The following is a 27,960-nucleotide window of genomic DNA, read 5'->3' as shown; positions in this document are numbered from 1 at the left end:
AATTAAAACAATTATATTTTTTTATTTAAAAAATGAGAATCGCCCGTATTTTCCTCATACCAATTACAAAAGTTGTTAGAGTATAAACGAAGTTAATCTTCTGTTTACATAAGAATTCTGCTACTCCAACATAAATTTCTTTCTTTTTTACCTGTAAAACTAAAAATGTTGGAATAGCCAGAATAAACGGTTCCATGTAGTCCTTTACTGTCTTATTACAGATGAATACATTGTAAAACCAGTTTCGGAGTTATATAAGTTCAAGCATTACTACCATTGGTTAAACCTGTTGTCAAAGATTTCGAATTTGTGTTTGAACTATTTGAGTACACATTATCCCTTGATTTGCTATGGTCCATCGCCGTAGCATATTTGTATTTATCTTTTGATTTTTCTTTACAGCAAAATTTCCTCCAGCTTTGACGAACTTGTTTTTCTCTGGCAGTGAAAAGTATAAATATGAGAAAGCCTTGAAACACGTTCAGAATGACAAATATGTATTGAAACACAACACTTGCATCTTCTATGGTGAAAAAGCCAAATACCCAAGTCAACCCTGAAACAGAAAGTTATCAACTTTGTGCTAGTATCAACTGTTGCAGACCTTTTCCTCACGAGGAAAGCTGGGATTTTATGTTAAGTTAGATTTCTTTTTGCGCAAGCGCGAAAATATTTTCTTTGAGCAGCAGTAAAACATTTTCATTATAAATATCTACATTGTAATGGGGAAATATTCAATCTTTTTTTGTTCTTTTTATGACCATGGATAAATTAGTTTGCGCTAATTTGAAATATTTGTTTCAAAATAATCCCCCCGTATTAAAAATGGTCGGTATCTAAATCAACAAACAATAACAAATTTCCCGATGATTGAAACATAAGAAAAAAAATGTCAAAATGTCAAACAAGTATAAAATAATTTAAATCTACAATCGACTGGGTGTAATTTCCTATTTGCTACACGTGAATTCCCGTTTAACTCACGTGATAAAGAAGATCAAAGTTTAAATATTAGCAGAAAAAGTTAGTAGAAACAATTATCAAACAATATCAAGATAAGTAGACAAACCCTAAGACAAGGGACAAAAATATGGAAATAAAGTTATGTCTTTACTTTTGTATAGCTATTATGGTATAAAAAAAGTTGCCATACCTAAAAGTATAAACACAGAGAGAGCGGCACGGAAGTTCATCATGGCCCTCTTTCGCTCCGACTGATTAGATTGGAGGCCTTTAGGACGACCTACTAGATTTTTGATAATCATTACAAATACTATCATATTTGCGACAATTATCAAGGCAACTGGAATAACAAAGGCGTAGTAAAAAGCTGTAAGTGACATCCAACATCTGAAAGATTAAAAATTATGAAAAGATTGCGGAAAATTATTATTTAATAGTTATATCATGCATTTATTTACAAATGAAATTATACAGTATATTTAGGAACAAATTACGAATGAGATAAGTTTATACTTTCAGAAACTACATATACCTCCAACAAGTGTGGAAAATTCTACCATTATTGCAGTCATTACCTTAGCTCAACTTAACACAAGTACAAAAAGCATCAATGAATCTAAACAACTGCGTTTAATTAAAATATGAAGCTGCTGAATTATCAAATAAAAAAACAAACTAAATATATTGACGTCAATGAAACGTTTGTAACCATAGGACAACTTATCAAAAAACTTTCCAAAAATACATACGCCTTGTTTCCTCCATTGTAAAGATGATAGTCGTAGATGAGGACTATGATAACCGGAATCAGTGGAATACCTGTGGTAAGGAGGAAGAAATAATATTTTTGTATATATATATATATATATATATGTATATAACAACTCTCATTTATTATATAATATTTAATGTATAAGAGGTCGATGAATATTTTATGTTTTCAAGTACCAATATTTAGTATACTTCTGGATATCTACAACCCATAGACAAAAATGTTTACTAATAGCATTAAAAAGATACACACTGACATAGAACGTAATGCCTTGCCGAGATTCATTGTAATTGTTGTAATTATCTGTGATCAGTGGACGAATGCATGATATTAAGAGTTGATTGTTTGGACGTAATTCATGCAGAATGTATATAAATGTTAAATCTTACCCCAAGCCGGGATAGCTGTCTTAAGGATAAAATGCGGTATGTAGGTTCCAAGAACTTTGACAAATCTTAGATACTGAAGAATGCCCTCCATCAACATCCACATAAAGGAAACTAATACAAAGTAATGTATCAACACAGCAACAGTTATACACCCATAGTAATCTTGGGTCTGCTCGATTCCTACTATAAATACTATCAGGAAACACAGAAGAGAGAGAGCTAAATTGAACAGTGTCTGTTGTGCTCTTCCCTTTCTAAGATGCCTATATAATAATTACACAAACAACAACGATAATATGAAATATTCTAACAAACTTTTACAGCAAAATACAGTTGTATGACATCCATGATTTCTTTGGAGAAGTACAAATGTAAATTTGTATTGAAAAATGGTACTTTGGTTACTTTCTACATATTTATTTATATATATAAAATATTTTTGGGTGTTTGTAAACAGTTCAGTGTCGTTTGTACAGTTCGATTGTTTTGTGTGTACTTTTTGGTTGCTTCGTGCCATCCGTTTATAGCATGTACTTCGTTTGTTTTATTTAGTTTCAATGGCGACTGTTTGTCCACGGATCCCCTCCTCGTTTGCTATTGTTACGCATTTTTAGCTTACCTCCTCTAAAGGGCAAAACTAGTAAACATTACTAATGTTTAACATGGCAACATGATAGATTATGTGATCTATCTGGCAAGCATATTATTTAACAACATCTACAAACAATTATAATTAAGTTGAATTGCAAGTCTATAATCAAACAAAACTAAAGTCTGCTTATATAGAACTAATACAATTTGAAACGGACTTGTAGAAAGTCGAATCTCCAATATGTCCAGTAAAGGGCTATCATTATCTCATTATACAACACACTCATTAAAGAACCAATGATATCCTGGATTGTTGCTGCAAGTTATGTCAAAGGATTAATTGTCAGGTAGATCTATTCATTCTTCCTGTCACTTTGGGTTTTTCTTATGTGTTATGACATGCAAAAGCAATTGGTGAAGATATATAAAGTAATTCTATAATACACATATTTCTTACTTGAACAAGAAGAAGGAGAGTATAGTCAGAGACAGTCCACCGATGGAAACAATCAATCCAATCCATGATATAATGTTAATAGCAAGGGAGTCTGATAATGTATCCTGACCTCCAAGATTCTTAAACACAAAAATGCCTATCACATTTATTGCAAATTTCGATATATTGTGTACGTGTTTCAAGGAGTAACCTCTCATTAGCAGCATCAAAATGAAATACATAGGAAGAAAGCAGACAATGCAGGAACATTGTCAACAATAAGCAATCAAGAACCCAAATTTTACATAACTAAACTATTTAGATGGGTTATTGTCTTCCTGTTCCTTTTTACTACTATATTATTCTTCAAACAGGCCCATTAATGTTTTTAAAATTAATATGATAAAACATTGATTTCAGAAAAAAAAACTGTAAAAGAAAATGTAATTTCTTGAACAAACTTATATTATGAAATCAACAAAGAACATACCTTAAAGGCAAAATGAATAAACTTTTTTAAGTCATATAATTAAGTTGTAAATATAAACAATAAAATAAGAAAAAGATCATAACATACCACAAGGACAGCAAAATTAGTCAAATGATCACAGACACATATATATTTTCCTGTATCAGTTTTATTCAATCTGCAGCCATCGGTAGCCCAGCCACCAGAGGCATCATGAATATCATAGTTCCAATATCCACAAACATCCTGATCTGAAACCTGAATAAAAACAAAGTCCTGCAAGTAATCGTTGTGTCTATTTAAATTTCTAATGAACACCACAACAATTTAAGTACATTTTAAAATCAATGTACTTACACGATTGATAAATATGTACGCATTGTGATGCAAAGTTCATACTTGTTTTGGGATTACCTATTTTGTCTACAATCAATGTGTTCATATATTCATAAAGTTTGAAATTATTAAATGGTTTATATGTAACGTAGTCTTTTTTTCCCATAATGTTGATGGATGCTTTTCAAACTTTTATCAAACCACCAAAGAAGTCATCAGCTTCAAGGCAAAGAATAAAACCTGTACGATATCAGTCGTTCACTCTTAATGAGGCTGACTATATAGATGATTCTATAAAAAATGAGGAACATCGTTTCGCCAAATCTTTTAATCTCAATTTACGCTATACATATGACGTTTTGTCTGAACACAATTCTAGATTCATGGATTCAATACATCGCATCTACCCCAAAAGAACTTGCGATAAAGGATACTACAAACAAACTGAAGTCATCCACGTAGCTTGACTCTTCGATAAAAAGGGAAAACTCATAACAGAACTATACGACAAACGCGATTATATCTCGTATTGTACCCTCAACTTTTCTTTCGTCTGTGCCAACAGCCTTTCACCATCTGCATATTTTTTTTCATATCGCAACTAATACGTTATGCCAAAGCTGGCCGAAATTACGCGGATGTTTGTACCAAGCATGACCTTTTGGAACAAGGTTATGTTGCTACAAGGTTAAAGTCACCTCTACAAAAATTCTATGGTGTATCCACCTGAATCTGTTCACCGTGTCATAGTGTTTCTTTCCTCTATTGTATACCCGAACGTGACATTTTATGAGCATCTCACGGGTGTTTCTGCGTGTTATATTTTGTACTTTTCTTTGTATTGTGACAATTTTCTTTGTCTGATCATTATCCCTGAATTGTGTTTTTTTAATAACGTTCTAATCCTGGTTTCCTTGATAATCTTAGTCGGAAATTAAATAGCATTCCTTCTCAACAGCACACACGTTTGATATAAAAAGAACGTTCTTAAGATTTTTCATAAATTGTTGTGGAGTGTCCTTATGTTACCTCCTACCTCCCGAGGGCGATACAATGACACCACCTCATAGTCTCCAAGTGACTGCACAGGTATACCATCTATAAATAGACTGGCTGCTATAACTCTGCTGTTTGGTAAGTATTCTTTGATATCTGACCTTACAGAAAACAAGTTCCAGTTCTTGTAAATGTTGAGGACAACTCTTGTTGCATTTCTACTTTCTGAAAAACAGAATAAAATGGGAATGGTAGAAAGTATTCATCAGATGAAAAGAAGAAATAAGCATTTAATGTTAACAGGCACCAAACGTTGTAGATTAAGAAGTTAGTAAGCATACCTTCTGATAGTTTAAGAGTAATCAAGGAAACCAAGGTTATAGCGGTAATCAAAAGAATGCAATACAGCGACAAAGACCAGATATGGAAAACAGACACACGCAACACAGAACATAAAGTAACTAAAATCATGCATATAAAGTAACAAAAGCAAATGAGCAACTCGGACTCCACTAAAACTGTGAGCATGGACCAGGTGCACCGGTATGGTAAGCGTCCTCTGCTTTTCTAGAAACACCCGCCGAGTTGCTTATAAAAAGGCAAGTCCGGGGTAGACAAACGAGGAAAGGAAACCATGACCCGTTGAATAAATCAGTTTCCATGGTGCAGATAAAACTAGAATTACAATATATGTATGTATGCGGGTGAACTTCTGTTTATAGACTCGTCAATCAGAAGAAATTTATTATTTTTATTTAAGAAAAACTATCAAGATTTAAGTGCAGTTGATACTATATAGTAATTAATATCTAAGTGTTGTGCAACCAATTTGGTAATCTGTCTTTGAAGTATTGTAATGAGTGTTGTATGTTGCCGGAGTTGAAAAAAATATGCAAATGCATATATAGGCATGGTCTGCTGTGCAACCAATTTCAGATTATTAGTTTTTGGAATAAATATGTTACTATCAATTAAAAATCTTCTGACTACTAACAAGGTTTTAACTGTTTAAAACTTACTGTTTATCAACTTTTCTGGGAGAACTATTGCAGCATCAATGCCATCAAAGTTTAGATCGGTTCCTTCAAGAACATTATTGATGATACTATTGGTCAGAGCCTGTTGTGAATCTCCTTGTATCTGTATCCCAATCACATATGAAGTGGAATTTATATTTAAGTCATATATTTCCATTAAAATATTTTCTTTTAAAACTTTGAAGCTGGAACCACGCAATGCTATAGTCTTCGAAAGATGTTGAACGACCTCTAACAATCTGTAAAAGTATATACACATATGTTGGATGATTGTTGGTCACATTTGTCCCGTATTTCGAAGCCGTTATGCTCTTTCTTAAAAAGAACAAACATTTTTGTATTAATCTTTCAGTAATCAGCGCAGATGACAGCCTCGTATAGGTTTTACACAGCTTTAATGTAAAAATCATAAGGAATAACCATACAGCGGTATGAAATGTTTAACTGTTAGACCTCTACACTGACCAATTTGTACATCATTTGAAGAACTTGGTGTTAAGTGTTATACCTAATTTGCATTTGTATACATGTTAAATACGTGGCTTATGATTATATTAACATTTAACAGTAGTTATTCCGAAAGTAGATGATAAAAAATGACAATATGGAAGATGTTTATACTAGATTTTTTCCCTATTGATGTGTGGTGTTCTGTAATAAATGAAATTCAATAAAACATTTGAACATTATCTAGTACAATTATTAACACTTAAAAAAGTTACTCCTAAAAAATAATTAGCGTCAGAATAAAGGACAGCAAAACAGTCCTTGTGCGAAAAACACATTAGTTACCTGTTTGTGGCGCTACCTTCATCTTGTGACCTTTTCAGTTTGTCAATTTGTATGTTAGTAATATCGTTTATAATGTCTATTGTCTGGCTTACGACCTGAAATATATAAGCTAATGGAATAAACGTCATGAAAAAAAAAGACTTTTATAGACAAGTCAGATTGGAACAATAAAAGAATACATTGTATAAATTGAATATATTTAGTAACTAGTTATTCATTACCTGATAACATTTTTTCCATTTTAAGATTTCAATTAACGATTCGGATAGGAGAATGGACGTTTATGCGGGAAGATATTATTTCTGTTTGTATTCCCCTGATTGCCTATTAATTTTTTTGTGCTGATTTTAGCGACTACTTTAAGAAACCCGACCATTATAATCGTATTTTTTGTCAAGAGCGAGCATATACACAAATGATGAAAGAGGGAAGGTCAAATATCTTAACTTTTTATTTTTACCTTTTCGTCTACTTGAGTCAAATTACTGACTTCAACAAGAATATCTGCAACGCTAATGACGTCAAATGAAGTCAAAATGTTTGTATCAGAAGTTAAATTCTTCACTTTATCAACTACTTCCTGTACATTGGCTTCGTTTATTCTGGTCTAAAACATAGAAGTAACAATAGTTACAAGACACATATACATTGTTACGTGCGACATATTATAGTTGAATTTCTAACACGTACATTTTGATACCATTCTGAGAAATGCTGATACAGTCCTTGAACCGATCCGCGCAATGATTTGACGGATCGATGACCGTTGACTGATTGATCGCTGACGGATCGTGACCGATGACCGGTGACCGATCTGATCGCAGTTTTGTTATGTAAAATGACGTAAGATCTGTTTTAAATTAAAGAAATGTAGAAAAAAAGTATTAATCGATGTAAATATGTGTAAAATTAACAAAGAAAACAACAAAAACCGTAAAATACATTGACCGCTCTGTGGTCACGTGATGCGATCACCAGTTAAATGGATCGGTTTGACGGATCGATGACTGATCGGAAACTGATTGGTGATCGATGACCGATCGAAATTTTTGTTGCACGGATCGGTTCAGGTACTGTAATATGCATTTCACTATGTGACAAATGTAGTGTGAGAGTTGACAATGATTTCAAAGATTATAAAGCTTAAATGAAATACATGTTTGTTAAATGTCAGGTATTTGTAAAACTCTTATAAAAAAAGACTGAAAAAGGGAGAAATTCTATTTTTTTTACTTGAAAATGAGTTTACAACGAAATGATTTGTCAGTTAAATGGTTATAAACACAGAACGTCACATGCTCGCGTACCATATAACTCCTGAATTTAAGAACTAGTAGAAACTACTAATAACAAAAAGGTTCGAAGAGAATATTTATCTACAAAGTTAACAAGTATTATTTTTGTAATCATCGCGAGAGATGAACACTGCACCACTTATAGTATGCCTTATAATTAAATACTTTCTTCAAATATATAAATTAGCATGATGAATATGTTATCCTAAACACATGCTCCATAATAAAATATCCTACTACTGAAGTGAAAAGGGTCATTGCATCTGCCTGTCAGTTAAATGGTTATAAACACAGAAAGTTACATGCTCGCGTACCATAAAAACTAATGAATTTAGGAACTAGTAGAAACTACTAATAAAAAAAAGGTTCGAAGAGAATATTTATCTACAAAGTTAACAAGTATTATTTTTGTAATCATCGCGAGAGGTGAACACTGCACCACTTATAGTATGCCTTATAATTAAATACTTTCTCCAAATATATAAATTAGCATGATGAAAATGTTATCCTAAACACATGCACCATAATACAATATCCTACTACTGAAGTGAAAAGGGTCATTGTATCTGCCTGCCAAAATCTCAAATAAACCAAGAGTAAACTCGTCTCTCTTTTCAACACAAAACTTAAAAAAAAACTTTGTTAGCCTCAATGTATTTTTTTTGTATTAATATTTTCCCACTCTTTTGACTATTTCCACCTATCTACCATCAAATTCCTTAGCCATTTTGCTTTATATGGAGACCATTTATGATGATCAAGGAGATCATATTCCATTGAGGTCAAGTTCTGAAATGTTAAAATATAATTTTAAACCTACATGTAGTTCATAACCAATGAGGGAAACCAACTGATAAAGCAATGATGAACAATTCTTTATAAATTTATAAAACTTGATTGTCGTGTGTATATCAATAATTACAAAAAGCATAACATTGACATTTGATAATTTATCATTATATAGAAGACGATTGAATAGAAACTTCCAAGAGAAAACAAATCGATATTTTACTATATTTTAATGAAACAACAACTTTTCTGTAATGATGTACATTTGAGGTCACTAATGGGTTGGGATATTCATGCATCTTACACATTCAATTGAAGTAACAATAAGACTTAGCTCTCTAATTTTGGTGAATATACTTACAAAAAATATCTATCATTATACATTACCGTAGGTATTTGGATACTGACAGTTTGAATAGACATGTTTAATTAAAGTGTTGTTAGATTTACATATTTGATTTGCCTAAACATTAATTATACTGATGGACAAACAATGCAGACACCAATTCATACTATTGTGATTCTAAAATCATATATTAAATTCTATAAGAAGAATAAACAAACCTCTGTTATATTACGTAGAGCATCAGTCACCGAAGACTCAGACAAGTCATTAAACAAACACTTAGAGTTTACAGTTATGTCCCTTAACTCCGTGGTAGTCAGTAGGGCACCATGACACTCTGCAGTAACAAGGGGTCTCTTATCTGAATAAAGGTAAGATATTTTTCATGTATTTTAAATGTATTTCGGCTTTTGGGTATGGAAATTAGACCAGTGCAGTATTTTATCTACTGAAAACTATTCCCATACATTTACTGCCCATCAAAATAACTTAAAGCATACAGCCTTCGATGAAGAAGAAGGTTTTTATCTGATGCTCACTTCAAGTTAAAACAGAAAACATATGTGAACAAAAAGTTGGCATTAAATACAAATAACTATTCCAAACCAATGGTGAATATGATGCATATATAAGGCAAACATACATACATCATGAACATCTTTCCGATAAAGGTAAAAAAAAAAAGAATGAATTTGTTACTTTACGATTCATCACCTAAAGACTATAATAAAAAAAACTAGAGGCTGTAAAGAGCCTGAAGAGCCTTTGCTTCACCTGGTTCGATAAGCAAAACTCTATTTTTGTGAAAGCAGCCATATTTTTTCTTGGATAAAAATTTAGCTAAACCTACAGGGTTTTGAGATAAATGCGAAAAACTTCTGTCTGACCCCAATGTTCTATGTTTAGTAAAGACAGCCATGTTTTTCGACGGATCAAAAATCCTCAAGTCAGTTCTATGCAAAATACCCAAAGGAACATTCATACCAAGTTTGGTTATAATTGATCGAGTAGTGTTATAGGAGAAGAGTTAGGAAAAATTGTTAATGACGACGACAGACGACGACGACGACGACGGGCGCCAAGTGATGGCAATAGCTCACCTAGCTTTCGGGCAGGTAGGCTACGGATATGGCGAAAATGCACCAGCGTATAACCTAAATACAAAACAGTAAATTATGACATTTCAGTCTACAAATGTAAATAAGCTCTGAAAGTATTACATCTTATAACTGTATATCTATTGGCTTATGAGATTATAGTTTCATTTGCGCCACATTTAGCCGTGTTTGGCAAATGTTGCAAATATAGATTAACATGATAAAATAAACGTTACTTCTCTAATATCATGGTAAAAGTCTTGGCGTCTTAAGATAAAACTCAAAACACTTGAAAAAAAAGAAACAGAAATCATCACATAATCCTTATAGAAAACACTAGTCCTATTCACTTTATTGTTCTTACCGGTAATACAAGTTTCTTTAGATTCAGCATTTGATCCATAAGGTACAGGAGAAAACTCAACAGTTGTTTCTAGTTCGGGTATATATACCAGGCCACCACAGACAACTAATTGGAAATACACACGGGATTAACATACAGAATATTAGTAGTAACTTTATTTCGTACCATGACAATATGTTTTATCTTAAACGTAATAAACTCGGTAAACAATTCTATCAAGTTAGATAACGTAAAAAAACACAATATCTCCTTTCGAGTTTGGTAGGCGCTTTTAAGTCATTTACAGTCAGTTAAGATGTCCACAAGATGTTAAGTTATATAAACTTATTACAGATCCGCTTTATACTTGTTAGTTTTAGTTTTTTGTTGAATTTTATTTTTGGTTTGTTTAGTAAAAAAAAAAAAGAAAAAAAAAGAAAGTAAGTTGTTTGTAGCAGATTCTTTGACCTTTTGACCTTCACCTGATAAGTTAATATAAGTTGTGATATTGTTAAAATTTTACATATTTTTCATTTTAATTTTTATATCTTATTAATGTGATCAATAATGTATCATTATTTGATATATTGTGTTATTCCATGGACATCCCATAATTGGACTTAACAAATTGTTTTATTGTTTGTCCAGTGTGGTGGACACGTTTTTCAACAAACGGTCGGCATTCCAATGGGAACAAATTGTGCTCCTCTACTTACTGACCTATTCCTTCACTCTATAGAATATCGTTCAGCTAGATCCTTTAATCTCTGTTTCCGCTATATAAATGACGTATTGTCTTTAAACAATCCTAATTTCGGGGATTTGATACTTCGCATCTACCACAAAGAACTTGAGATAAAGGATACTACAGACACTGTAAAGTCAGCCTCATATCTTGACTTACACTTAGAAATCGATGGTAAGAGAAAACTATTGACCAAACTTTACGACAAACGTGATGACTTTTCATTCAGAATTGTCATTTTACCTTTTATCTGTGACAACATCCCTTCAGCACCTACGTATGGAGTGTTCATATCACAACCCATACGTTATGCCAGAGATTGCCGAAACTACACAAGACATTTGTATCGCGCTACACTTCTAACAAGTAGGCTTCTGGAACAGGGTTACGTTGCTACAAACCTGAAGTCATCACTACAGAAGTTCGTAGATCGTTACGGTGTATCCATCTGCGTCATGAAAACTGATTTGTTCAACGTGTCATAGTTTTCCTTTACTCTTTCGACTACCCCGGAAATGACTTTTTGTGAGCAACTCGGCGGGTGTTTCTAGAAAAGCAGAGGACGCCTACCCTACTGGTGCACTTGGTCCATGCTCGCAGTTTTTAGTGGTCCGAGTTCCTCATTTGCTTTTGTTACTTTGTATGTATTATTTTTTTTACTTTTTGTTCTTTGTTGTATATGTCTTTTGTCGTGTTTGGTCTTTGTCTCTGGATTACATTCTTTTGATTACCGCTAGAACTTTGGTTCCCTTGATTACTCATTCTACTCTGAAATGAACAATTTTATAGTACATTTATATTTGTAGAATTCATTACCTGTTGTGTAAAACCAGTATGTGATACTTATGCGTACGTCTAATGTTCAGTGTACTAGGACGTGAAACTTACAAGCACTAATGTTCAGTGTACTAGGACCAAACCAGTATGTGATACTTACGAGTGCTCCTAATGTTCAGTGAATTAGGACCAAACCAGGATGTGATACATACGAGTACTACTAATGTTCAGTGTACTAGGACCAAACTAGGACGTGATACTTACCAGCACTACTAGTGTTCAGTGTACTAGGGTCAAACCAGTATGTGATACTTACAAGTGCTACTAATGTTCAGTGAACTAGGGTCAACCCAGTATGCGATACTTACGAGTGCTACTAATGTTCAGTGAATTAGGACCAAACCAGTATGTGATACTTACGAGTGCTCCTAATGTTTAATTCACTAGGGTCAAAGTAATATGCTATTGTTGCCCGTTTTCTGCGCTTCCGATCAAGTTTACTGAGCTGATTAATTATTCCATCTTTAAGTAACGATATTGCGAGAACTTCTTTCTCTGCTGTGTACTGTGTATAATGTTGTATCATCAGGTCAAAGGTCATGGTTTTGCCATTTCCACTAAAATAGTATCCAGACAGAGACATAAAAGAAAGCAATCAACATTCAACTAAAAGTTTTGACTGTAATTGGATTTAGGAATGTTTGACAAGGTGGGATCTCACCCTATCGCTGCACCTTATCCATGATTAATTGGATATATAAATGTTTGACAAGGTGGGATCTCACCCTATCGCTGCACCTAATCCATGATTAATTGGATTTAGGAATGTTTGACAAGGTTGGATTTCACTCTATCGCTGCACCTAATTCATGATAAAAAATATCAGAGTTTTGGAATAAGTTCTTATTATTCTATTTTGTTATTCGTTTGATTTTCTCTAGATTTGCTTATGATATTGGTTAAAATGTTATACATTTTATTTAACTGAAATCTGTTCGGAATAACAACTACTCTAATTGTTTTGAAAGTTAAAAATTTCTGTCAATGGAAATAAAACAACTCCACGACCCTTGAAGTTAGAAATAGCTAAAGTTCATCTTGGTGGCAGAACTTAATATTTATGTTTAATTACCTAAATCCAGTAACTCTTGTGTATAGATCAGATTGGGGAAATCCAACAGAAGATAGAGGTAGAATTTCTCGGAGATTACTTATCATGCTCGACCATGACATCTGCAAGTTGTAGGTGGGAGAAAATACTGTTATTTGTTTTTCTGGCTCAGTGGCCAGATTGAATCTGAGGACATCGGTAGCTGGTAAAATATCCGAGATTCCGATAGATCCTTGTAAAAATACTGATCTGGTTTCTGTGGATAATGTAAATTTTGTATAAAATGCTTTTACCCAATAAGTATGTACCAAAAGTGATAAGAAAATACACAAATACTTTTTTTGTATTATAATGGCAAACGTTTCATAGACAAAAATATGAAGCAAATAACTTTAATTAAACCGAAGTTAAACTAGAATACTGTTTGTATGAATGTCACAACTTATTATTGCATCTTGCATGGACATATATGTCAATAGTGACATGCAAATATGCTTATTTATATGACAACTTTCACATTACGTTCCAAAAAGAACAGCGGCGGGTGATAATAGTACAGATGTCTCTTATTTCAACGACAATGACATCGCAGATAGGGGAGAAGTTCCTGTTTCTTGTAAGATACCCGCCAGGATGTTCATTGCTGATCTTCCTACATGTTTTACCATGCCTTATATGATTATTTTGCTGAATAATTTTATTTTCGCTTTAAATCCATTGGTACACTGACAATGATATATAGAATATTACCTGGATATTGGAATCTGATTTCTTTGGACCAACTTTGTCGTTTGTGTAATCCAATAACTAGACATCGATGGACACCATTTATGTTTATTTTCGGGTAAACATAATCCAAATTACCAAGATAAAGCTTTCCTTTATTGTCTCCTATGAAAGTCCGTCTTATCGGTCTGTTGTTAATGGTGATGTGCATTGTTTCACCGGCTGACAATGGCCTAGATAGGTTGCATGCTGTGTGTAATAATTTATCACTGGTCCATTCTATTACGGATATCTCTATTGCTAGCTTTTTGTCTGAAGTACACAAAATACAACATTGTAGAAAAGTAGCACTGTATATTACATATATTACATATTAACAGTGGAAAAGAAAAAGCCATTAAAATTGGGAAAAGTCCACCAAACAAGAACTTTTTAGATTCTGATGCAGTACTCACTTTTAAATTGGCCATTTCTCTTATATTCTTACATCAATAAGGGTGATTTTCAACAGATTGTTCAAATACTTGAATTGCAACTATGGAAGAAAATCAAAGCCTTGAAAATTGACTGTGCAAGCAATAAGATGTAAAGCTCAAACCTTTAGCTACTTTCCCTGGAGTTTGGCACATGTAAGGTAACTGTAAGTCGCACGTGTCTGTCGGCTGATATACTGTAACACCGTCGATCCATCCCAATCTACCACAACTACCAATGTCTGTTGGCATTTCTCCTGTCGACTGGGATTCAAACCAGTAAACAAAATCTAAAGATATGAACATAAATGGTTCCACTTAATTCTGGTTTTAATGATTTATCTTATCTCATAAGTCATCCTTAATTTAAATATTAAAAGCAGATTATCAATATTTATAGTCATTCTCTTAAGTTTACAAATTATAATAATGCGTTGGTATGTACATATTTTTGTGGGTAGATTATAATAACACCATGAATTCCTAATTACTTTAAAGGAACATTTGATTATATTTATTTGGTGATAGGATAATTTGAAATAAAGGGCACAGGCAATTGTTCCGGAAAAATTGTTTAAGAGACTTTTCATGTAACTCAGATCATATGAAATGGGTGGCACAGATGTAATTTTAACTCAATATTTGTTTTGTTCCAATATATGTAGTATGTAATATTAAACTAATTATGATGTCAAATAGAACAGGAGTTTTTCTGCATCAAATATGGATACTCAGATATCCAATAAAGTATGAACAGATCAAAGAATTATTTTCTTTTATTTTAAGGTGACTTGATGTGATATTTATTTCATTCTTACCATTACAAATCAACATTCGTTTTCTTTTTTTTTAATGGGGGCGGGGGAACATTAGTATGAGTGAGATCTCTATTTTTTTTAAAACAAAATGCATCATCTGTCACCCACTCTGTGTGTGTGTGTCTCTCTCTTAACTATGCATAATTATATGTTGATCGTAATACTCAATCAGATTTTTTATTTGAAAGCTTTTTTAACTGCTAATTCTCAACAGTATTTTTGTGTGTATCACATTTCCAAGTGATAGAATCAAACTGACAGTTAATTTTCTTTGATTATAAAAATCTTGATGTTTCTTTTAACAGCCTTTTAAAATGTGCTATGAAATCGTATTAGAGGTGGTAGAAAACAACTTGTGTTTCGGTAATTAAGAATGACCAAAACTATCTTAACTGGTTAAAAATGGGGAGATTTTCTGCTTTTGAATTATTACTCAAGTTTTCCTTTCCTCTTTCGTCTACCCCGGACTTGACTTTTTATGAGCAACTCGGCGGGTGTTTATAGAAAAGCAAAGGATGCTCACCCTACCGGTGCATCTGGTCCATGCTCCCAGTTTTTAGTGGAGTCCGAGTTGCTCATTTGTTTTGTTACCATGTATGTATTATTTTAGTTACTTTATGTTCTTTTTTGTGTACGTCTTCTAAAGCAACCGTGCAACATACTGCATATGTATACAAATACTTGAACTACATATTTTCGCACTTGTGTTTTTGTTTTTGTTTTTTTTTTTATCAAAACTTAAGATACAAGATACTACAAATGGTTATTTACCCAAATTTCCAGTAAATTTTGAGTAGAAATATTCATTGACTGCATTTATAATTTGGTAGTCCGCAGACTGAGAATTAGATCTGTCCAGAAGTTCGCCAGTACTCGAGAGTAAACTTGCTCCAATATCGTTGCATTTCTTCTTTGCATCTTTGAACGTGTTGGACTCGTTCACGAACTTGTAGCACGTCCCCCAATTCACATTACCAACAAACCCCTCGGGGCAGTAAGATGGCACTGTAATATACCGATTCACAAAGTATGATCAATTAAAATAAATATTTGTGAAACTTTACAATAAATACGTGAATGCCATTCCCTTGAACATATAATAAACATAGAAATGACCTTCAAAATGTGAAATACACGAAGACTGTTGAATGTCATTCCCCAAAATACAATGATTACAGGTTAATACCATTCCCTGTTATATAAACATAAGATATACATGTATAATTACCATTCCCGTGATTACACAATACAGAAACAAAAATACCATTCCCCTGAAAAAAGGATAAAGTCAGACAAATGTCATTCCTACGAGTTTGCAATGAAGGCAGGTAAAGGTTATATTCCTCTGATTACTGTAGAGAGTTGCCTCCCATGAACATGCAACACGACATAGAAATGTCATCACCATGAACATAGACCACATGATAAAGACTGAACACGTTTTATCATCGATAATATGATAAAAGCAGAGAAGTGCGATTTATTCCCGTTAGCATATTAATTAAGAGACAGCTTTTTTCGGTGAACACGCAATAAAAACATAGAAATGCCACCCCCAATGTACTTGCATTAGGGACAAATAAATAATTTCTACAATGCTTATAGGTAGTGAGTAAATGCACCATTAAAACACCAATGAAATGCTAATCAGCTTTATCAAGACTTTTATAAAAAGCATTTTAGTAAACAAAAGATATGAAAAAATATCATATAGCGATTGTATAAACCCTCAAGCAATCATTAATAAATGTCACATTTACCTTCAGTAATAAGAGGCCGAATCAAATGTTTCTGACAATACATAAACAGTTGCCGTGAGCACGCTGTAAATTGTACCGAGGAATTGGGGTTTATACTGACACAATCACCTGAGCTCAGGTCGGGCTGATTGACTCCCCATGGTACACTACAAAGATACAAATATGGTAAAATCGTTAGCAATCAATACATCATCTATCAGTCAGTAATTTTATCTGTCCCAATCAAGTGTTGACCATCAGTAAAATAGGTGAATGTATGCTAGGATAATGATTACTTCGTATGCTGTGTTTGCCACTTCTGAGATGACAACAGCGCCCTTGAAATGGATATTTGGCTTTAAAACAAACATTTTTTTTTCAAATTTGGCTTTTTAAAAGAAATTGTCTTATTTGGTTGTTGATCTTCAAGATATTGTTTACAAAAAAAGTGTATCTAAATTCGATTGATTTTTTTTTCTGATCCGAAAAGGGCGTTCTAATTGACAAAATATATCATGTAGATTAAGGATAATTATTTTATTACTATTTTTTTTTAATGTCTTGCCATACAAGATGCAAAGCGTCGAAAGGACAATAAATGTACCTGAAAAGAATAATAATAGTTTTGTTCTGTCCGGCAAAATATTGCATGAAATCGAATTCGAAAGACTACAAGCAAATGCGATTAAATTTTGGGTATGTGTTTCTAAAAAAGAACGTGGTAAAAACAGATCGGTTTATCAATTGTTTTCTTAAGACTGAATCAAATGAAGCATATGAATCTTAATTGGAGTATTTGTTTTTATGTATAGAATAATTCTAAGCTGTCATGTCATATTATTGCGAAAAGCAGACTATATAGTTATAACGGTTGGTACATGTACAAGTTGATAATAAATATTTAAAATAAAAAAAAAAGATTTTACGTTACTGCTTACTTAGGAAATGCATCGACTCCAATTGTTGTATCAGGATCGCCACTGTACAAAAATTTACCACGACGTAACAATAAGGAACTCCAAATTTCTGTAAAAAAAAATAAAAGATAAAAAATAAGAAAAAATGAATTACAAAAAACAAGAGATGAATCGCTCACCTGGCAAACCTTGCTCTATTAACTAAGTAACTAATGGTATCATGCTTTGTTAAACAAATTTGACAAAAAACTGCTGAAAAATTGCATATAATGATGAATGCTGTAAGTTCAACTGAATACCTAAGGCACTGTAAAATGCTGAAAATGCCTTTAAAGTGTTTTAGAACCTCTGGAAAAAAATTTGGGCAGAGGTCCTTTATGCCCTATTATTAAACTGGGTCTGAGGGGGCATACGCCCAATATACATTTGCTGAAAAAGGATATGAAATGGGGTTAAATCATGGCTATACAACATTTTCATTATCACCATTCAACTCAGGAGACCATGGTTACTAAACAAATCTAATATTGTTGAAATCAAAGCAAGTATTAAAATTAGCGGGAAAATGGCCGCCCAGAACAAACTTCCGTAATCACCAATAACTTAGAATACTATGTTTTCTAAGAAACAAAAAATCATTGGTATCCGAGCAACTGGTGAAAATGGTCGCAAAATGGCACCCATTTTGAAAACGGCTACTAAAAGAATTTCAATACCGTCAGTCAACTGAGAACATCATGTTGATCGTATAAATAGCTTCCACCTTAATCATTCTCATTAAGTTGAGGGAAAATAACACACAAAAAAAGCATTTTAACCCCTTTGTTTAATAACGAAGGCCATGTTTTTGACTCATTTCAAACGATCAGTTCGTGCAAGACACCCTAAAACAATTATGCCATCTTTCATTTAATTCGTCGCATGGTTTCAGAGTATAAGATTTTTAAAGTTGTACACATTAAAACGACCAAAAGCAAAAACAAAAACAAAAATAAAACTGGGGCTGTAACTGCTGTATTGGGTAACGAATCATTTTGAAAATTTCGGCAAAGGTCGGTCTTCTGCTGGTGAACAATATAACCTCCAACAGATTTTTTTTTCAAAATTAAACACGTTTTAAGTTATTTGCAAAAAAAAACTGTACTTTGACCACTATGTTCTAGCAGCTTCGTTTGTCGGCGATTCAAAAATATAAACAATCAGTTAAAGCAAAATACCCTAAGAAACAATTTTACAAAGTTTCCATCATTTCTGAAGAGCAGTTTGGGAGAAGAAGATTTTTAAAATAATTAATAACTTTAAAAATAGTCAAAAACGTCGAAAAAAGGCAATAATTCCAATATGGATTAATAGATTTTCTGTGATTTTGACCACAGATATATTTCATCATGCTAAGCAATATTACCCCCATGTCAGAATTTTGTTAAACCTAGCGGTTTCGGAGATATATGCGGAAAAACTGTCCGACCCCTGTTTTCTATTTTTATTAACGTCAGTCCTCTTTTCAGACGGATCAAAATGAGAAGCATTTAATTGGTTAAGGAAACCTTAAGAAACAATCACACTAAATTTTATCAAAATCCATTCGCTAGTTTCAAAGGAGAAAAGGCTTGAAAATTGTTAACGACAACGACGACGACGGACGCCAAATAAAGGTAACAGCTCACATGGCCTACGGCCAGGTGAGCTAAAATCGTTTATATTCTTTTTATAACATGTTAAGCTTGTAGGAATGTATTTGGCAGTTTCCATTAACTACATATTGTCTATCTTATCAAAACTAGACATGCCAATGTTGTGTTACCTGTTGGATGTGCCTCCCTGGTCAAGTCTTCAGAGTACAAACTACACGTAATAATAAATCACATATGTTTTACTAAAACTAGAGGTTCTAAAGAACCTGAATCGTTCACCTGGCTTGAAAAACAAGATCCTATTTTTCTATCCAGTGATGTTTTATCTCTTCTGGACTTGACTTGACTATAGGTCGGATTAGTGTTCGATAATTTTGATGTTACCCTTATTTGTAAAAGGGGCCATGCTTTTTTTCTTGGATATAAATCCCTAAAGCTCATACGTAAAGAACAATTATATAACATTAACTTTTATTGAATTCTGTCCAGTAGTTTCTGAGGAGAAATCTTTTGAATAAAATTAAACATAGTAAAAAGACGCCATGAAAGGGCAATAACTCCAAACACGGTTTTAAAGATTTACAAGAAAATTAGAACACAGATAAATCTCAACATGCTGAACATTTTTACGCCATGTCAGAATCTTGCTAAACCTAACGGTTTTGTAGATATATATGCGAGAGAGGTAATCAAGGGAACCAAGGTTATAGCGGTAATCAAAAGATTGTAATCCAGGGATAAAGACCAGACACGGAAACAGACATACACAACATAGAACACAAGTAACTAAAATCATACATAAAAAGTAACAAAAGCAAATGAGCAACTCGGACTCCACTTAAAACTGGGAGCATGGACCAGGTGCACCGGTGGGGTAAGCGTCCTCTGCATTTCTAGAAACACCCGTCGAATTGGTCATAAAAAGTCAAGTCCGAGGTAGACAAACGAGGAAAGGAAAACTATGACTCATTGAATAAATCAGTTTTCATGATATCGATCCACGAGTTCATGATGACGACCATGAAACTTCGGTAGTGAACTTCTGTCTGGCCCCTATGTTCTATTTTAAGTAACGACCGCCATATTTTTCGACGTATAAAAATCACCACACCCGTTCTTTGCAGTATACCCTTAAGAACATTCATGCTAAATTTGTTTCTAATTTCTCAGGTAGTGTCTGAGGAGAAGATTTGAAAATCATAACATCAAAAATAGCAAAAAAGGTCGAAAAAGAGCAATAACTCCAAAATGACTGCACAAATTAACATGAAAATTTGACCACAGATAGACCTCATCATGCTAAACACTTTTATCCAAGTCAGAATTTTTCTTAACCTAACGGTTTTGGAAATATGTGCTAAAAACTTCTGCCTGACCCCTATGTTATATTTTTAGTAATGGCAGCCATGTAAAAAATAACTCTAAATCATCTTCCGAAGATGTTTTTAAGATGCTGGAATTTTTGATCGACAACGTATTTGTCCAGTGTGATGGATGCGTTGACCAACAAACGATCGGCATTCCAATGGGAACAATTGTGCTCCTCTACTTGCTGACCTATTCCTTCACTATTATGAGGCTGACTTTATGGCTGAGGCTGATCTGATTCAAACGAAAGAACATCCTTTAGCTAGATTCTTTAATATCAGTTTCCGCTATATAGATGACGTATTATCGTTAAACAATCATAGTTTTGGAAATTTGATACATCTCATCTGCCACAAAGAACTTGAGATAAGGAATACTACAGACGCTGTGAAGTCAGCCTCATGTCTTGACATACACTATTAGAGATCGATGGCAAACGAAAAATATCGACCAATTTTTACGACAAACGTAATGACTTTTCATTCAGAATTGTCAACTTTCCTTTCATCTGTGGCAACATCCCTTCAGCACTTGCCTATGGAGTTTTAATATCACAACTCATACGTTATGCCAGAGCTTGCCGTAACTACGCAGACTTTTTTGTATCGCGATAGACTTCTTACAATTAGACTTCTAGAATATGGTTATTTTGCTACAAGATTGAAGTCATCAATACAAAAGTTGTATGGTCGTCATCATGATCTCATGGATCGTTACGATGTATCCATCTGCACCATGAAAACTTACTTGTTCACCGTGTCATAGTTTTCCTTTCCTCTTTCGTCTACCCCGGACTTGACTTTTTGTGAACAACTCGGCGGGTGTTTCTAGAAAAGCAGAGGACGCTTACCCTACCGGTGCACCCGGTTCATGCTTCCAGTTTTTTAGTGGAGTCCGGGTTACTCATTTAATTTTGTTACTTAGTATTATTTTGGATGCTTTATGTTCTTTGTTGTGTTTGTCTGTTTTCCATGTCTGGTCTTTGCCCATGGATTACATTCTTTTGATTTCGCTGGAATCTTGGTTCCCTTGATTACTCTTTCAAAAAATCAAAAATCTCCACATCATTTCTGTGAAGTATACCCTAAGGAACATTTATACCAAGTTTGTATTAATTAGTCAAGTAGTTTCTGAGGAGAAGAGTTTTGAAAAAAAATGTTAACGAGGATGACGGACTACGACGACGATGGCAATAGCTCACATGGCCCTTCAGGCCAAGTGATCTGAAAAGGACACTCACCCAAACTGGGTAAAAACAATTTCACAAAAAAAATTATCTTGCTGAACACTCTCTGTTTCAACAGAATTTATCTTAATCTAATAGTCTCAGAGATATTTGCAAAAATACTGATGGTCGGTCCCTACAGTCTATTTTTAGTCAAAGTGGCCATGTTTGTTAACGGATTGAAAATTAAATCCCCAAACCAGTACTGAGCAGGACACCCAGAGGAATATTCATACCAAGTTTAGATCAAATTGATCAAGTAGTTTTAGAAAAAAAGTAACAAGGGAACAGCAAAAAAATATTTAAAAAAATCAAAAATTGCTATTTTAGGGGGCATAACTCCATTGATGGAACTTTAACTGATGAAAGGTCTTGTCCTCTTTATCATAATGCAATAAACCTTTTTCAACAAAATGCTATGGTTTTCATATTAACAATTACAAACTGCAAGAAAAGGAGAACAATTTTAAAAGTAATAACATTACAAATAGCGAAATAGATCGAGAAGGGCAACAACATCGCTGAAAAGATTTACACGAATATTTTGATCAAAGACAGATTTCATCATACTATTCACTTTTACCCCGACGTCAGAATTTGGCTAATCCTAATGGTTTTGGAGATATATGCAAAAAAACTACTGTCTGACTCCTATGTTCTATTTTAGTAACGACGGCCATGTTTTTCGACGGATCAAAAATCCCCACATTAGCTTTTTGCAGAATACCCTTAGGAACATTCATACCAACTTGAAGTTCTAATTGGTCAGGTAGTTTCAGAGTTTTGTATTTAATTGTTAACGACGACGACGGACGACTACGACGGCGGACGCCAGTTGATGACAATAGCTAACATAACCCTTTGGGTTAGATGAGCTACAAAATATTTATCAACACAGCGATTTGAAATGCTTTTTACAGGAAATAGAAAACAAATTTAATCTTTAACTTTTGACCGATTTCAGTCGGACAAGAATTTAACTTGTACCTTGTAATACCAAGTAAGAAGATTTACTAGTTTCGTATCTTTAAAAAAAAGATTCAACGTTTATATGCTTATATCTCACATCTAAAGTTTTGTAAAGTAATGAAGAAAAAATAAATCCTAGATGATGTAAAACTGTAAAAGGCATGATTTACAAAAATATTAATGTATTCAAATTCCAGGCTACACATGCCTCATTTCATACCTTGTTCCTGAAAATTAAAGGGGATTTGGTTACTCGTCATCGTTTCGTTCAATTCAAAAGGAGTTGCTATCCAATCTTTACACAATGTCTCGCCTTGAGACCATGTGACTGGTACCGGAAGTCGTTTGACACACACGTCAAATCGACTGTAAGTCCTGTAAAGTTTATTCCAAGTAGATGGACAGTGTAGTGCTTTCGTCAGTGCTATCAAACAGAAAATTGTTGAAAATAAATACGAGTAATTCAGTTCGTGGTTCATTTCCCACAAGCAAATGAATACGGCCTTTATTTATAGTTTACGCGATGATTTCTAAGTTCCAATGGGTTCTTTACATAGTGATACAAACTACTTTGTTACGTAACAAAAGAAAACATCGGCTTACAATACAACCGAACAATGATAAACGTTTAAGTAGTTCTGGAGACAAACAATTTACGTATATTCATAACAGAGAACATATGGACTACTGAATAATTTCTCAGAAATGTCGTCTCTAGAATAGAACGGGCAATTTCTAAAGATTTATAAGAACTTACCTATTGATGCTGCTAACACAAAAATCGATAACCCTTTCATATTTGATGCTCTAAAAATGGAAAATTACGTTTTTAAATGGGGAAATGCGAAAGAAAAATACAAATAAAATACGACTATTGATATACATATATACGAATACCGGACAAGTCAGCCCGCGGATTTCTGGGACCGTGACCAGTCGGCCCGTATGGTGGACAAGTCGGTCCGTATGGCGAACCAGTTGGTCCGTATGTGCGGATCACTCGGTCCATAAATTATATGTTTCACTTGTATCTTAATTTAGAAGAAAAAAAATGCATTTAATATCATATCATTTTATAATAAACATAAGATTTTTTACTGTTCTGTGCTTGTTGATATTCAGTATAGCACTTTTTGGTTACAGACAATCCATAATATTATCAGCTTTGATATTTCTGATTGTAAACTGTAGCTTGAACGTATATTTACATAGAGTGCTGTTGCAATGTTGGTGATATATGTCTATGGAATGAAGAGATAAAACGAATATTGTTATTTTATTTCATATTCCATTAAACTGCGTAGTCTCTTAACGAAAACAGCAAGCAGATCGGCTATAGGAGATGTCAAGAATGCAAAATAATAAAGTAAAATAAAATAAAATCGCTAAAATATTTATAAAACAATAAATCAACTACAAAGTAAATATGTATTGATCAATTTTATTGTCATGATTTTCGTTTTACCGATTTTTAACGTGCTCTGAGTTGTCTGAAACATCTTATAAGCCAGTTATTACACATTGTTTGTCCTGTTTATTAACTTAGATCACTTCTCACATAAATGATCTTAAACTGACTGAATAGTGATTTGCCTACAATACGGGGCGCCGAATGGGGCGATCTTTTTGTAATCAAAATCAATTTTGTGAGACAAAAATCAATTTTGTGAGACAAAAGTCTTTTTTGTGAGACAAAATTCAAATTTGTGAGAAAAAATCCAATTTTGTTAGACAAAATTCAAATCTATGTCACAAATTCCATTCCGTGAGAAAAAAAAATAATTGTGTCACAAAAGTCAACTTTGTATGCAAATTAGTTTACAGAATCCTTTGGATATGCAAATAAATTCAAAATGTGCAGCATCATGTACACGTGTATTAAAAACTTAAAGCATTCACTGCAATACAGTGGATAAGGTACGAATGTGCACGGTTATAATAAGCATATAAGTGAAAGAAATATCGGATATCGTAATCGTATAACCCAATGTGTCACTTAATCTTGAATCTAAAGATAGATCATTTGAGCGTTTGTGGACAAAAGGGAAACGAAAGTTAGACACATGCTATGCAACACATTTCTAATATGATTTTCTTGGCTAGTCTGACATTTCATTTCATTTCTTTTTTTTTGGGGTGGGGGGAGCACATACATTAATACAAATTATCTTGTCAAATTTTAACAAATTTGGTTGCGATTAACAGGTCGGGCAAAGCATTTTATAGTTGAGTTGAAATATGTCTGGAAATGATCACGTGATTCACCAGGAGAAATCTCAATAAATCGAACGTAGAAAAATCGCATATTTTAAAACCTGTTTTATCAAACAAATCTCATAGAAAACGTATAATAGCAATTTTAATTTCAAAACAGTTTTACTGTAGAATGCAACTTAAAATATTTTTAAGAATTTCACTTCATACGGCCTTAACCGTCCTGCGTTGTTCGAAGTAATCGGAAACCTGTGGTTACTCTATCCAATGAGCAACCTTCTTACAAAATCGTGAAGAGAGAATTCATTTGCATACTCAAAGGATTCTGTAAACTAATTTGCATACAAAATTGACTTTTGTGACAAAATTCAACTTTGTCTCACAAAATTGAATTTTGTGACACAAACTTGACTTTTGTGACAAAATTAAGTTTTGTCTCACAAATTTGAATTTTGTCTCACAAATTTGAATTTTGTGCCACAGAATAGACTTTTGTGACACAAAATTGAAAATTTGTAGTTTTTTTTTTTATAAATTTTGTTAATCCGAGTCATTTTTGTTGAACAAAATTGAATTTTGAGTACAAAACCACGGGAGTCCGATTCGGCGCCCCGTATGCAAAGACGAAGACGGAAATTATATAAAGTAACATCGCCGCCAACATTTCTTTATATTTTTAGACCTGATGTATATATTCTGTGTTTTGCATGTGATCTTAAGGACATGTCTTGTGCTCTTTTCTATTTTTGTGTTAATACATTAGGTTAAATATGGGCACGTTACTGGGACGTAGCGGCATGAACGGTAGATACGGCAGGAATCGTACCAATAATTTATGTTTGTACTGCATGCCATACCTAATACGTTGCCTTCCAGAAGTATTAATCGAGATTTGGGTGCTACGCCACTGCGTTAGTTGTACAGACATCAAAGTTATGTCAATATAATCTATTAGTAAACGGATCTGAATATAAAAGTACATTGACTTTGTTTGTTTGTTGGGGTTTAACGCCCGAGCAGCAATATTTCAGCTATATTCAGGCGATGAACATAAAGTGGATGATAAAATGAACATGAAATGATGATGAAATGAAAAATAGGGTGGGACACAAGGACGACGAGAAATTTTGATTGCCACTGGAAATAGGGAGAGGTGGGTAGGGTAGGGCAATTTAGCTTCCTGTGGCGGAGCCCTATGGTTCCTACTCCGGGAGATTACCACAGTAGGGTTTTTTAACGTGCGAGGAACGTGGCATCTTTCCCAATACGGTGCACCACTATGGTTTGCGGCCAGGTGTTCCGTATTATAGCCTGACAACGCCCAGCATGTAACACGCCAGGGGTACCCCATTTCACCATATGGGGCACACATCCCAGTTGCTCTGTGGGCAGAGCGCCTAGCCCCCGGCAAGGTTTCTGAGCACTATTTAGTCGCCTTTTACGAAAAGCTTAGCGCTGCTACAGGCCTATTCTTTTTCGACACCCGGACCTGGACGGGGTAAAAGCATATTGACACCGCAAATATTGTGGCGTTTTCACATTTTTCAACTATATTGAAAATATATGAAATATTTCGTGGAAGAACTTTTTTATTCTTATGGAGTAATTAAAACTATTAAGATTAACTTGTGGAAATAATAGAATTAGAAAGGAGCAAGTTGTCCTTGGTCTGAAATTTATCCCAACGAGAAATTGTAGCTCCTCGTCTTGTGATTGTGAACTTTACCTGAACTATGTTTCAACTTAATTGTGCACAGTTACTCATATTTTGTATTTTATATATCAAAGCAAGTCGGTAAACGCCTTTAAGAACAACCTCAACAAATATTGGAATAACCTCGTAATAAAATTTACGCCAAGATAAATATGGACCGCAAGTCCAAAAGATAAACTTGAGAAAGGTCTTAGGGGCTTCAAGCCCAGATGTCTGATCTCGGGACAAGGTAAACAAAGTATCAGAACATCTTTTCTCGCATTTGCCAGAGCCAAATCTCAGTGAAACGAACCTTTATCTTGACGAACCGATGAATATGAGCAAATTTTGATTGGCATTTGTCAGTTGTTATTTGTAGGCAGTCAGGACATGTTTACTCGACACGAAGTGATTGAAGCCACACACCATTCCTGACAGAAGTCACACATTGAAATGATCATTTAAATACGTGATTATACATTAAACCTATTGACTTCTGGACGTTAGAAGAGCCCTCTGTCACTTTCATTTAACTTGCCAGTATAATACCTCGTCCATAGACTATACGTAAACTAAAGACGGCCTCCATTTATAGTTAGATTTGAATTACAGATTTGACTGAAATAACCGTGGAAAGTAAAACATCAACAACTAATTACACTAACGTCCTGAAGACACAAAAAGTTATGATGTTTGAATCTGACTTGCAATGAAGTAGGTGATGTTGATCTCATCCTAATAGTATATGTCTTACCTTTGACTATCTTAGCTACGCAATTCTGTGATTTTCGTCCATGTTAACGTATTCAATGTGATGACTAGTCTAATGAGTACTGTGGTTATACTGAATTGTACACTTCACCAGCGGAGTGTAACGACCAAACCCCCTTAAGGTAACAG

The 27,960-nt window shown here is 33.7% G+C and overlaps 1 protein-coding gene across 2 annotated transcripts; it reads right to left on the bottom strand.

The window, feature by feature from the left end:
• Positions 1-6: 6 nt before the first annotated feature.
• On the bottom strand, positions 7-27,915 carry LOC148611027 (uncharacterized). Of its 2 annotated transcripts, XM_088591076.1 has the most exons (22): positions 27,815-27,915; positions 23,911-23,960; positions 23,374-23,577; positions 17,979-18,066; positions 17,062-17,207; positions 16,073-16,306; positions 14,609-14,773; positions 14,035-14,322; positions 13,306-13,540; positions 12,594-12,790; positions 10,673-10,777; positions 9,430-9,572; positions 7,242-7,388; positions 6,782-6,876; positions 5,972-6,228; positions 4,993-5,177; positions 3,729-3,878; positions 3,173-3,291; positions 2,125-2,387; positions 1,713-1,782; positions 1,154-1,350; positions 7-556 (listed from the first exon to the last, which is right to left on the bottom strand). In XM_088591076.1, exons 2-22 carry the CDS (start codon positions 23,948-23,950, stop codon positions 261-263), a joined length of 3,624 nt encoding a protein of 1,207 aa, XP_088447202.1. In that variant the 5' UTR covers positions 23,951-23,960; positions 27,815-27,915; the 3' UTR covers positions 7-260. The 2 variants fall into 2 exon arrangements, 1 of the variants encoding a protein (XP_088447202.1); XR_015924043.1 differs by lacking the exons at positions 7-556; positions 1,154-1,350; positions 1,713-1,782 and having other exon boundaries at positions 2,248-2,387; positions 3,173-3,308.
• Between the last annotated feature and the right edge of the window lie 45 nt (positions 27,916-27,960).

Source organism: Perna viridis, chromosome 7, assembly GCF_037379345.1.
Source record: "Perna viridis isolate PV_CMFRI_1.1 ecotype Kerala chromosome 7, ASM3737934v1, whole genome shotgun sequence".
In the NCBI taxonomy this organism is placed as follows: domain Eukaryota; kingdom Metazoa; phylum Mollusca; class Bivalvia; order Mytilida; family Mytilidae; genus Perna; species Perna viridis.
The sequence above is the reverse complement of the archived record's forward strand: the minus strand, read 5'-3'. Positions and strand labels throughout refer to the sequence as shown.